The 12,927-nt window shown below is 41.9% G+C and overlaps 1 protein-coding gene across 2 annotated transcripts; it reads left to right on the top strand.

Annotated features, from left to right (window-relative positions):
• Nucleotides 1-356: 356 nt before the first annotated feature.
• Nucleotides 357-8,940, top strand: kras (v-Ki-ras2 Kirsten rat sarcoma viral oncogene homolog). Of its 2 annotated transcripts, XM_035523621.1 has the most exons (6): nucleotides 357-698; nucleotides 2,203-2,320; nucleotides 2,862-3,040; nucleotides 3,308-3,467; nucleotides 6,154-6,278; nucleotides 6,630-6,714. In XM_035523621.1, the coding sequence occupies exons 2-5, from the start codon at nucleotides 2,210-2,212 to the stop codon at nucleotides 6,271-6,273; spliced, it is 570 nt and encodes a 189-aa protein (XP_035379514.1). In that variant the 5' UTR covers nucleotides 357-698; nucleotides 2,203-2,209; the 3' UTR covers nucleotides 6,274-6,278; nucleotides 6,630-6,714. The 2 variants fall into 2 exon arrangements, with proteins under 2 accessions (XP_035379514.1, XP_026883538.1); XM_027027737.2 differs by lacking the exon at nucleotides 6,154-6,278 and having other exon boundaries at nucleotides 6,630-8,940.
• Nucleotides 8,941-12,927: the final 3,987 nt, after the last annotated feature.

The following is a 12,927-nucleotide window of genomic DNA, read 5'->3' as shown; positions in this document are numbered from 1 at the left end:
AAGTTTAACAAAACGAAAGACGAGTTCACAGTTCACAGTTCATAGCAGAATTTACTTCCATGCTTCCGCACTTCTGTAAAGTGGTGTTCTTTCCATAGTTTGCGCAACTGGAAATAGCCAGTCTAGTAATTTTTAAAAAATTCGGACATCATCGGTCCAGCTAATAAACACGTAGGCGGAGCCTTGTTTCTTCATGAATATCGCTGATTCGTCCATTGTAAGTCGCGTACGTCTTCGCGCACTTATGACTGACGGAGAAATTACCCAATCACATCACTCCATGGGGCTGACGTCTCCCTAACCCGTTCCAGTTATATTTAGGGCCTATTTAAACAGAGTTGCAGTCAGCGCCCCGCCGCTTTCAATGGAGCTGAGCAGAAGCCGGCCACAATACAGAGCATTTAGGTTATCTTATAGGAGTCAAATCATTGTAATTAGCCTACTGTAGTATATAACACTAGCAACCTTTAAAAAAATATATATATATTACCGACTCCTAAATTGACAAACCCCCATTGCTCATCAACTCTCATTTAAGGGATCTGGAGTGGTTATATCCACAGTCGCCTGTACTCACCGATCATAATGAAAGATGCAAGCTGATGTCCGAAAGGAGGTCAACAGAGTCGTGTATTTAGACATCGTCCAGCTACTGCGAAGTGCCGAAACCCTCTGAAAACCTTTGCACTGTTCCCCGGGTAAGTGTTCTTCGCAATACCGCACCGCGTCGCCCATGTTTATGTGAAGACCCACCTCCGTCGAGGCCGAGGAGAGAGGGATAAAAGAAACGACCCATCGCGGAGAGATCGGGGGTTCTTAAATCACGAGTGGAACTGCAACTGTAAAACTGTGGGTCCAGTTTAAACGGGGAAAAATGGCTAGGTCGGGTCTAAGGGGCCTGTAGACTACGCTTGAGTTGACTTGGCCATTTCGTGGCTTGGACGCGGAACTTAAAACGCCAAAGGTAACAAAAAAAGGGCAGGTAGTTTTTACAGAAATGGTCTCAAATGTGGGAACTGGTGTCTTCAGCGCCACTGGTTGCTTTCGATAATCTGAAGACCAGTGAGCTGTTTTATTTCTTTTTCCCGGAGATACCTAAATAGTGGTGAAGAACGCCCCAGTCATGTTGGGCCCTGCAATGCAGACCTATGCGGTATGGCGGTGACTCCAAGCGCAAAACCAGCCCTGTCCATACCCAGGGATAGCAGTTGTCCTGGGTTTGCTGTCGATGTAATCGGTCGTTTTAGACCGCGAAAAGGCCAGAAAATTAGAGAAATTAATCGCGACGACTTGAAATGCATTATTTGCGAATGCGTTTTTGGAGCATTTTGTGTAGTTTTTGTGGCGCTGTTATGCACAAGTTCGTAATGACCCGTGGAGGCCTGCAAAGTGTTTCCGAAGTTGTGTTCAACGACTTTGAATCGTGAGCTACAGGATTCTGTGAGCAAAGTCTCTTTTTAAAAACTACTTTCACAGTTCTGTGGCATGTTTGCCATGAAGTTCTCCGTTACAAAGTATGTATCCCACTTTCTGTTGACTTGCAAAATGTTTATGTATGGACAGGATGGCTTCTCACATACAGATTAGTTTTACTGGTGAAGGAAATTACACGATGAGTGGTGTTAAGATAGTTAAAAGTATATATAACCATTTGCAGTCCAAGAATGTTCTTTATTTGCATACATGATACTAGCCCATCACATAGTCCCCTTTTCCCTTAACTTACAGTCTGAGCACAGTACCAGCCCAGCTGTAAAGACAGCCAGTTGTCCTACAGTGTGGTGTGAGTAGTTCTTAACTCCAGCCTTTTGTTTGTACTGGAGTGAATCACAAATAGTAAAAATTCAGTAAAAATCACTCACAGAGCAAAGTCTTCATTACTAATAGATTTAAATTAAAGTACTGTAATGCTGATTGCTGAAGCCATCCCATGGACACTTCCATGCCTGCTGTAGAAATGTAGGCTAAGTGTTCTCATCCTGCTCAGCTCAGCATATTATTAGTGTGTGATAGATAAGACAAAAGAGAGATCTAGTTAGAGACAATCGCTGTAGCTTATCTTTAGAGTGAGCACAACGGTCTCTTGCCAACCACTGGTAATAACTTGTGTAATAGGCTTGGGCTGGAAGCAGACAAGTGAGATTGCGTTATACTAGCATTACTGACATTGCTGACTAGTTTTCTGTTGTTTGTTTGCCTCAGGTGAAGGATGACCGAGTATAAGTTGGTGGTGGTGGGCGCTGGTGGTGTGGGGAAGAGTGCACTCACCATCCAGCTCATCCAGAACCACTTTGTGGACGAATACGACCCCACCATAGAGGTACAGTGCGCGTGGATCTTGGGAAGACGGACCTTTTCCATGCCCTCTTTCCCTCTCTTGAGCAAAGGCGTGAAACCCGTCCACGTGCCACTTTCCAGATGAAAAAGTAGTAGTGTTTAAAAGCACAGTGTGAGCTGGTTTTTCTGGTTTCAGGTTGTTAACTTCCTGATCTACACCTAACTATGTAACAGCACACGTGTCTGCAATAAATGTAGATTAAATAATTGAGATTAAATCGTTCTGCATTATCATATGAGCCTTAGAAGTCCAACAACCTCAGATGAATCTTTATAGCCATTTCTTTATTGTGAATGTATGGCTGCTATATACCGTGTCTTGGGTATATTTGTGTGAGATGCTGTTCACGTGCACACATGGGTGAGTGTTGGCGTGTTATGAATAGGGCACATTTTTCATTGTTATTTTCAGTTAGGGTGGGGATAAGTGACATGTCAGAAGTGATGTTGATGAGTGTGATGGACTTGTGGTGAAATGGCTGTTGCTGTGTTTTAATTGAATCTCAATCTGCACACACCTGTAGGACTCGTACAGGAAGCAGGTGGTGATTGACGGGGAGACATGTCTGCTGGACATCCTGGACACAGCAGGTCAGGAGGAGTACAGCGCCATGAGAGACCAGTACATGAGGACGGGGGAGGGCTTCCTCTGTGTCTTCGCCATCAATAACACCAAGTCCTTCGAGGACATTCACCACTACAGGTGAGGAGAGTTGGGGAACAATAGAATGCTGGACCACATGCAGACACATTCATCTGCTTTCCCATGACCCCTCTCTCTACTGGCTAATAGGAGAAAACTGATTAGCAGCTTCTCTCTCTGGGCAACCCCCTTATTTAGCCTCCTAATGTGTTATTTATTATTGTGTGTGTGTGTGTGTGTGTGTGTGTGTGTGTGTGTGTGTGTGTGTGTGTGTGTGTGTGTGTGTGTGTGTGTGTGTGTGTGTGTGTGTGTGTGTGTGTGTGGCAGAGAACAGATTAAGAGAGTGAAGGATTCTGAGGATGTTCCCATGGTGCTTGTGGGGAATAAGTGTGACCTGCCGTCCCGTACAGTAGACACCAAGCAGGCTCAGGATCTCGCACGCAGCTATGGAATCCCCTTCATCGAAACGTCGGCAAAGACGAGACAGGTACACAGAACTGCGGCACTGCCTTGCACTGATGTCTGCACAATGCCTTGCAGTGGGACGATATCTGCAAAGGGTCGTTTACTGAAACAATAAAAAAGTGCTAATTTTGCAGTAGCCTTTTGCTTAATTCATTTTTTGAACTGTGAGATTGAAACTGAACTGAGGTATTTCTCAGCACTGCTGTTTAACACAGGATGTGAGGAGACTGAGGATCATTCAGAACTAGAACTAGTCAGGTGTGGCATTACATTTTATTATATTAATCATATCAGTTATTTATATTGAAATAAATTTGTCTGCAGACCTGCAAAGTAAATATTATTTCAAACATAAGCCTGGAGTCTTGCATGACAGACACACTAGTTAGGATTATCTAAAATTATCTAAAATAATGGACAGATTTGACATCGAATGGCTCCTGTTTCTACAGGGGCGTTACAGAGGATGCACTTCTGTACATCTCCTGTGACTGGAATGCTCTTAGAATAGTCTGAATGCCTCAAAGTTTGCGTTTCTTCATTGTTTATGATGGATATTAAGCTTGAACATCTTACATGTAGGAGGTTTTAGGACTTATATTAGAGCTGCAGTGGGAGAGTTCGAATTCCTGGGGATCTTGGAAATGCCATATCTTCCTGTTGAGTATTCTGACAAATAACTTTATCTGTTTTTTTTTTTTTTTTTACTGGTCTGACAGTAACAGGCATAATTACTGGAACATCCACATCTTGGTTAATTACAGACCATGATAAATACTTGACTTGATCTTTTTAACTTTGCAGCTGTAGTTGGTCGATTAAGCCTTTACATTCTTAGCATTTGGAATTAATGGTGGTGATGCAGAATCATGCACCATTTTAAGATTTTAACCGACTTAAAATGTTTATATTGTTCTGATGAATTGAGAAGGACTAAGAAACTTTCAGGCGCTGTATAAATCCCACGTGTGTGTGTGTGTGTGTGTGTGTGTGTGTGTGTGTGTGTGTGTGTGTGTGTGTGTGTGTGTGTGTGTGTGTGTGTGTGTGTGTGTGTGTGTGTGTGTGTGTGTGTGTGTGTGTGTGTGTGTGTGTAACCACAATATATTATACACACACTACACTGGTCAGCAGTAAATGTAAAGGACTTAACATCTTGATAGCAGAAACCTCAGGACACCTTCAGGGGTCTTGTGGATTCTGTGTCACGATGGATCAGAGCTGGTTTTGTGGCACAAAGGAGACCTTCACAATATTAGGCTGACGAGTGAATGTTGATTTCCTGTACAGCGGCTATCCCTGTCAATTTTAAACGTTGATATAAACATTTTAAGCGTTTAAAATGTTATATGCAATGAATATTTCTGCAGAAGACGGTGATTAATAACTGATTGATTTCACGTGTGGCTTACATATGTGTGTTTGGACGCTGGCTGGTTGGACTCTTAATGTGGCGCAGAGTCGAACACTGATTTTTTTCAGCGCATTCTTTCAATGGGAATCTTTGGTATGGCCGTGTCTGTTCTCTTCTTTGCATTTATAACAGCAGGGATACTCAGCTGACTCCCCTGAGGGCTGTAAAGTCTATAAGTGTTTGTTCCAGTCATGCACTTTATATTCCTTCATATTTCCTCCTATTTATAGTCTAGACATTTTTTTTTTCAGTCTCAAAGCGCATAAAAATGGAAGGAATCAGTTCTTTTGGGGGCATGTCGCCGTGCCTGAGGCCACGGCAACTCGCGCTGGAATCGCTGCTCTCCCTACATGGACCTCGGTGCTTGCACATGTTTAAAATAACATGTTTGCTCCAGTCTTTATGCTTTTCCTTCATAAATGATTCATGTTTTTCATTTTGAGACTCAACACCTGATTTCAAGAGTTCTATTTGCTTCTGTTAAGATAGCTCACTGGTGAAATTGGGAAGTATTGTGTGGGGACTGAATACTTTTAGACACTTAGGCCCTCTTTGAGTACCCCTGTCTGGAATTTGATCATCTAATGAGAAAACCGTACGGTGTGGAACGTTCTTGTAAAAGTGCTAATCAGTAAGTGGATTTAGGCAGGGAAGGTGGTGCAGAGGTGCACTGCTGTGTTGGGGAGTCTGATGTGCCTTTGTGACAGGCCCTCTCTGTGTGTCTCTGCAGTGCTCAAATCACAACTCCTTATGGTGCTGGGGACATCATACAAACTACTGATTCAGTTGCTTCCAGCCTCTCTGCTCTTGGTCAAGGCTGCATGTGCTAGTCTCAAATTGTCTCCAAAAATGCCCTCTGCTGCCTCCTTAGCCCAACTTATGATTATCCCAATTAATTTGGTCTTGGTCTGTGTTCTGCTTGTGTGTAAACCTGCTTGAAAATGTGCTCACCATTTGGATATGCATGAGTTATCCATGATGTACCTAAAGTTTCAGCCATTAAGATGAATTTGTCTATTGCTCAGCAGAAACACAGCTCAGTTGTTTAAATGGGTTTTTCAGTGACTTTAATTTACTTCTCAAGAAGTGGAAATATTTAAGCCTCTTTTACTTCTAGCTTACCCTGGAAATAAAACAAAATTACAACAGACACTATAGATAATTCCCTTTGCTAACAGCATTTTTCTTACTGGAACATAGATAAACCAGTCAGTTCTGCCATGTGCACTGCACTGTCCTTCTGTAACAGAGCCCATGCGACCCCTAACGTTGAAGGGAGTTGTGTTTTGCACTACAGAGAGTGGAGGATGCCTTTTACACACTGGTCCGGGAGATCAGGCAGTACCGGCTGAAAAAACTCAGCAAAGAAGAAAAGACACCACGCTGCATCAAGCTTAAAAAATGTATTGTGATGTGAGAGGGGTAAGTTTGGGCTGAGCAGGCACTCTCTCAACCCACCCTGGGCTACATTGGCCACTGGCCGCTGCCGTGTCACACCACGCTTCAGCCGATCGGCTGGGCTGGGCCGGGTAGAATGTGCCTAGTGAGCTGGTCTGATATGAGTGCTGCTCATTCACATTTTAGTAGTGAAGGTTGAGTTATGTAGGGAAGCTGCTTCTATATCAGCGTTGATGGGCAGTTTCCTTGCACTGAGAGGAATGCCTCCTCTAGTGCCACAGTTGTCTTTATTATTCTCTCAGTGAGATTGGTGCCAACACTAGATGATTCCGTGTCTGCCACATGTATGTTTACGTTATTTTCTTTGTTTTTAAGGGTGTCGATGATGCCTTTTATACGTTAGTCCGGGAAATCCGAAAGCACAAGGAGAAGATGAGCAAGGAGGGCAAGAAGAAGAAAAAGAAGTCCAAGACGAAATGTGTATTAATGTGAATCATGCCTCCATTTCAGTATCGACGTCGAACAGCTGAAATTAAAGAACTGCATTTTGTACATTACACTAAATTATTAGCCCTATTTTTTTCTTCATTTTCTTTCTTACAAACGAATAAGCTTTCCCCCCCCCTTGTCTAGTGCCAGTTGCTCCAGAGTGTTGGTCCTACATTAACTTATACTGTGGGAACCTCTGATTTTATTTTATTGGTAGACTTTTCTCTAAAATGTGTGTGTGTGTGGGCCTGAATTTTCCAGATGCACCTAGTTTCAAAGCTTTTATTAACGAAAGAATACAACTTTGTTTGGCTGATGGGAATTAAACTGTAACGTATAACGGTAGCAAGGAAATGTGGCAGTTTTCTACATGTCCGTCTAATGATGGTTTTACAGACGGTCTTGTTCCTTATCCCCCTTTTTAAAACTGTACTTTAATGTATCTTAGAACTGTTCAATGAAAGCTGACGGGCTGTATAATGCATAAAGGAAGATATCAGGTGCTAGATAACACCCTAATGTAGGACCAACACTGTTTGGGGCAAGTTTTGATATCTCCTCTACTGTGCAACTGAAGATTTAAAGTACCTGTTTAGGGATGTCACGTATTTATATTGACCTGCATGTAAATTTCCATTCTAGTCCATTTACAAGTTCACTTCTAACCCTTTCATGTGTATGGTTGGTGATCTCTTGGCCCTTTTTTTAATTTGCATGCCTTTTTTTTGCCGCAAGTTCCTAGGAAGCACAAAGAAACGTTAAAATACCATCTTACACGCTCCCTCTTACCAGCGGTTGCATATTTCCATGTAGTGTGTCCTTAACATGGAAACGTCATGTTTTTCCACAGTGTTCTGGTTAATTTGCGGATCTGGTTTTCATATTGATCTGAGACTGACAGTAATGTCTGCAGCGAAGGGCAAAAGGGTAGAGTAAAAATCAATTGAAATAATTGGCATCTTGGTCTTTCTATTAAAGATTGAGGTTATATCATTTGTAATGAAATTTAAGACCTTTAGAGGCCTTATAGTGTTCTTCACCTGGAAGTAGAGGTAATTTCTGTTCTGTAAGGTATTAATAAGATTTTCCCTCCCGTGCCCCGGCAAACAGCCATTGTATCGGTTCTTTTCTTTTCATTCTGAGAAGGGTAATTTAAGGGGAGAAAATATAGGCAACCAACCACTTGTAATGAATTATGAATATCTGTCTACTGATGCAAATGTAAACGTAGGGGGAAGAAAGACAAACAGACCAACCAAATGCCTTGTCTTAAATTGCTGCCAGAGCAATGTACACTGGCGTTAGGAAGAGGCACGGTTCTCAGCAGCTCTGTCTGCCTATTGTTTCTGCCATCAGCTGCGTGTTTGTTTGAGACTGAGCAGTAGTATGGTGGAATGGGTGAAGGGTCCAGTGTGGTGTGGCTTTTTCTAGAGTCTTTCCAGAAATTATTCTGCCCGACTGCCTTTCGTCGTTCATTTGATTCTGGACTGATTCTAATGTGAAAAAGAATTGCAATACTTACCTTACAAATGATGACATTTCATAGGGGACGAAACAAAACAAACGCGTCTTTTTTTTTTTGTTTGTTTCTTAAGTCTTTAATCATTGCTTCTTCTTTTTTTTTAATGATTATTATTATACCCATTGTGAGTGAAATGCTCTGATTTATTGCTTGTGCTACATCTTAAGGAGGATGACAAACAAGAATCAGGATACTTGTTGTTATGCAATGTTAATCCAGGTAAAGGGTATTTTAAGATGTTTTGTTACCAATCTCCCTTTAAAATAAGGTGACAATATCACTCTAATCAAATTAGCAGTAGAGTGTCTTTGGCAATGTTTGAGCTCGCACTCTCTTTCTTCTCTTGTTTTGAGCGTGCCAATAGCAGAAGTTCTTAAATTGTTCACGTATACCTGGAGTGTATTTTAACAACCTTTGTACAGTTGTGATACTGAAAGATGTGTATTTTGTAAATTGTGCTTCACTTTGTTTGTTGAAATGATTTGTCACTTTAATAGAGTTGAAAGAGGCACTCTCTGTGTAAGTGACTTGTGTGCTGTGCGTGTGTAAGTGAGATCATGTTTCTAATCCCATAATGAAATGTTATGGATCCCAAATCAGTCTGTCCCCCTGTTGATTAAGTTAACCCTTATACTGTTTTTAGTGGTGAAGCAATTATAACCAAATACAAAGTAAGTTTATTTCCTCTTATATTTGGTAATTTTAGTTTAACTACCACTATTGTTCTTGTTAAAGTGGTTAATGACTAATACAGTTCAAATAGCCTGCTGGTTTAGACTGTGGCAAGTGTGTCCAAATTTTATTTTTTCAGTTTATACGCAAACCTGCGTTTCTCAATATTCCCGTTGCAGTCCAGCAGAGAGCACTGTTCTCCCATATTCCGATAACCACGTCATCTTTTAGAACGATATGCTCTCTCCTCCATGGAATTAACTATGCACACTTCGAAAATTTCCTGATTTAATCTGTGGCATTGTATCATTCCTCAAAGGTTGGAGGCCTAATTAAATTTACCGTATGAAATTAAATTCAGTGCTTGTATTGGATTTAGGGGCCATCTTTATATGTGGAGGAGAGATTACTGATATAACGGACATTACTGAAGATTAGTCTAGCATCAGGTAAGGGGACATTATATTCCATATGAGTCCATTCCATCTTTTTGCCATTAATAACAGGTTCAGCAAAAATACATTATAATCTCCAGTTCAGTTACACCTAATCCATAATAGGCTCCCCCCCAACCCCCTTATTATCCAGCATTAATAGCTGGATACACCTCAAAAGGTAATGACGAACATGTTTAAACTAATGAGGAAATGTCGACTAACTTTTACAGGAACCGTTTTGTTTTACAGCTCCTACACTTGGTATAAGTGGGTTACATGTTACAGGCAAAATGAGGCATGACCGCAATCTAGATACCATTTGGCTTTAAAACAGCAAAAAAGAAAAAATTCCACTGGGTTAGAATTGAGGTATGCTGGCATATGAGCAACAGCAACTTTGTGCACGGATCAGCCGCGCTACATAAATGTTTGTCTGCATTGACAGCTATATTGATACTAAGTTTTCCTGTTTTGTTGTAAGATGGTGCGACACGTCAGTGATGAAGGCCTGTGGCCACATTTATTTCAGCTTCTCTCTGCCCTTCATCTTAGCGGGGCTTGCGTTTAATAAACAAATGAGTTTTGGAGTACTGTAAACTCCCCGGTAGCGTTTCCTCGATTATCATATAAACGAGGCTTCGTGGATAAACTCTCTCACACATCCCTCGTTAACCTTTACTGGGAACAATGGCTGGCCCTTCCTGCCAACGAGAGGAGAAAAACACAGAGAAAGGCAGCCACAGGCAGATAGAGGGTGATCCATTCAATTATGCAGAGATGGGCTTTCTCGCTGCTCTGTGCGCTCGGGTCCTGGCGCGAGCGAACGGTAAGGCTAATAGAAGCCTGTGCAGTCAGTGCAAATCCTACCGGTCCCCTGAGGCCAGCTTAGGCCAGACTCTGTCAATCAAACTCGGTCCAGTGCTGTAATCTGGGGATGGCACTCAGGAGCCTGCAGGTCTGATAACACCCATTCGCTCCTTCCCCCACACACACACGCCCTGAAACCAATCCCTACTCTCATTGCCTCTGGTGGGCAGAGAGAGGGTAGAAACGACAAATGTTCAAAAATTGATTATAGCTAGACTCACAGCAGCCATATAACTAAAACACAGAAGCACTCTCAACTCAAACTGTCAAATGTTCTGTCTCGCTCTCTCTTCTCATCCAAATCTTGACCTTGTTAGTGGAGGAAGACTAAATGTTCAGACACTAATGAGCTATGCTTTTCTTCCCCTCCGAGCAGCTAAAGGTAGACCCCAACTCTCCTGGCCAGTAATGAGAAGACTTTCTGGAAGTTCTGAGTAATGCTGGAAGGGCTGTAGAAAGAAACACTAGCAATATAGGGTAGGCAGTAAAAATACTCTATAGAAATATCTGTATGCTATCATTACATTTACACCATTTGACAGGCACTCTTATCTAGTGCAACTTATATATTTATCAGCATGACAGTACATCTGCTTGCTGGGAATTGAAAGCATGATGTTGGAATTGCCAGTAGCTTATTCTACCTGCCCCAGCAGGTGCGCTGTAGTAGCGTTACATTTTGGTACTGGTTTATGAGCTGAGAGAAAATACATTGTGGACATGTTGCGCAATTAGTGTCCAGTTCTTATAGATATTCTTAAGCATTACATTTTTGTTTATTATCCCAAATGTCGACATGGTGAATGCAGCTTCCTCCACAGTGCTGGTGATGATGGTGATGTGGCTGAAACTTGAGAGAGATTATGCTTCCCCTTATATGCATTCATGTCATGAGTTTAAAGTGGTGACTGTTGTCAAACAGGATTAATGTTCAAGCTGAATTAAACAGCCTGTCACAACAAGAGAGCTCATTCCCACCCACTACTCTGTACTCCGAGGAGCCCCTGATTCTTAGCTAACCGGAATAATTGATGAGTGTGTTCTTGCTGGTGGCGTTCCTGCTTTGAACCTTGTTACTTTGTTTGTCCGTTTAGCTTGGAGGCTTAGGGGAAGTCATGACTAAGGAGGCATTTATCTGCGTGAGGGCGTGCATATGCATGTGCATGTGCACATGCGCCTTGGTAAGGTGCTCACCTGTGCCTCTTCCTGTTACGCCAAGCCGTCTCAGATGGGTGATGCGGAACAGATTCATCCCAGGCAGCAGGCAGGACAGCCAGCCTGTTATTACCCCATCCATCACACTCACTGCATCAGACCAGTGCTCCTCAACTCCCGAACTGCCTTACGCCATGCTGGCCAGCAAATTTACATCCTACTGCTTACACACAAACACAGAGCCAAGGGCCATCCAGCCCCCAGGCAACAGAGGGATAATCATCAGATCCTGAGTAAGTCAGGCTGTTTCCTCCTCATGCGCTCTCTCTCTCTCTCTCTCTCTCTCTCTCTCTCTCTCTCTGTTTCTTTGTTAGACACTTTCTCTCTCTCTGTCTCGGTCTGTATCTCTCTGTCTCTCTGGCCGGGCAGTAGTGTTGTGGAATCGTGTAAATTGGATCAGCTCATCCTCACCTTGTGCTGTTGTGTTGCCTGCATCGTCTGCAATCAAATGTTGGTGTGCAGGGGTGCACAAACGTAGCTGTACGACAGAATGGCTGTCGTTTGACATTCCATTGGAAATTGTGGTTTTATTTATTAAGACATGCATCGAATATGAATTTACGTGAGCCAATATTTGCACCAACTGATTGTCATGTTAGGATGAGCAAAATATTATGTTTAAAAATATTTGTTATTGGATAATGGCAATAATAATAATAACAAACAACAACAACAATAATAATAATTCAAGACATTTGAAGTCTTAAATACTTATTTAACAAAAACAAAACACACATTTAAAAAAATAACAAAATAACACACATCAAAAGAATGTAATTAAAAGAGGGTCATTTTTCTCCTGGAGATGTTGCAGTCATTTCAGGGTTTAAACTATCCTGGTGTATAAAAGATTGGTTCCTTGCTATTCAAAACAGCATTCTGTTATGTAGAATATGACCCAACAAAAGAGGTTTCAGTGGAACCTAGAAGAAGCTGTTCAAGACTTAATGGTATTAGAAAAGAATTTATAGTGACTTTGGCCTTTCTTATTGCATGGTCAGGGAGCAAATTTGCCAGTGCAATAACCCAGTAGTTGCTACTCTGCTTATAGGAGTAGATGACTATGTTGTGGAATCAAGTGAAAAAGGTTCCTAGCATGACAGACAGAGATCTCAGACATGCCATCTATGTACATGAGTAACTCAGAAGAAAAGCCCAGAGCTAGAGTAGCATTCACCAGAATGGTACCATAGAGGAAGACGAGAAGAGAAGAGAACTGAACCGAACCGAACCTAACAATGCCCATCTAATGTTTGCGAAAGTCCACCTAGATGTTCAACATCAGTGGCAGCTGAGACAAATGTTCAGATTTTTGGTAAATGTACATATTAGCATTATACACCCTGCATAAACACTGCTTACAGATATCAAATAGTGCATATCACCAAGGATCAAAACCTCATTATAACTGGGAAGCACATTGGTGGAAATAAAGCAGTGTTTTGTGGCTCTTGAGAGACCAATCAATTCC

The sequence above is a fragment of the Electrophorus electricus genome, chromosome 2, assembly GCF_013358815.1.
Source record: "Electrophorus electricus isolate fEleEle1 chromosome 2, fEleEle1.pri, whole genome shotgun sequence".
NCBI lineage: Eukaryota > Metazoa > Chordata > Actinopteri > Gymnotiformes > Gymnotidae > Electrophorus > Electrophorus electricus.
The sequence above is the reverse complement of the archived record's forward strand: the minus strand, read 5'-3'. Positions and strand labels throughout refer to the sequence as shown.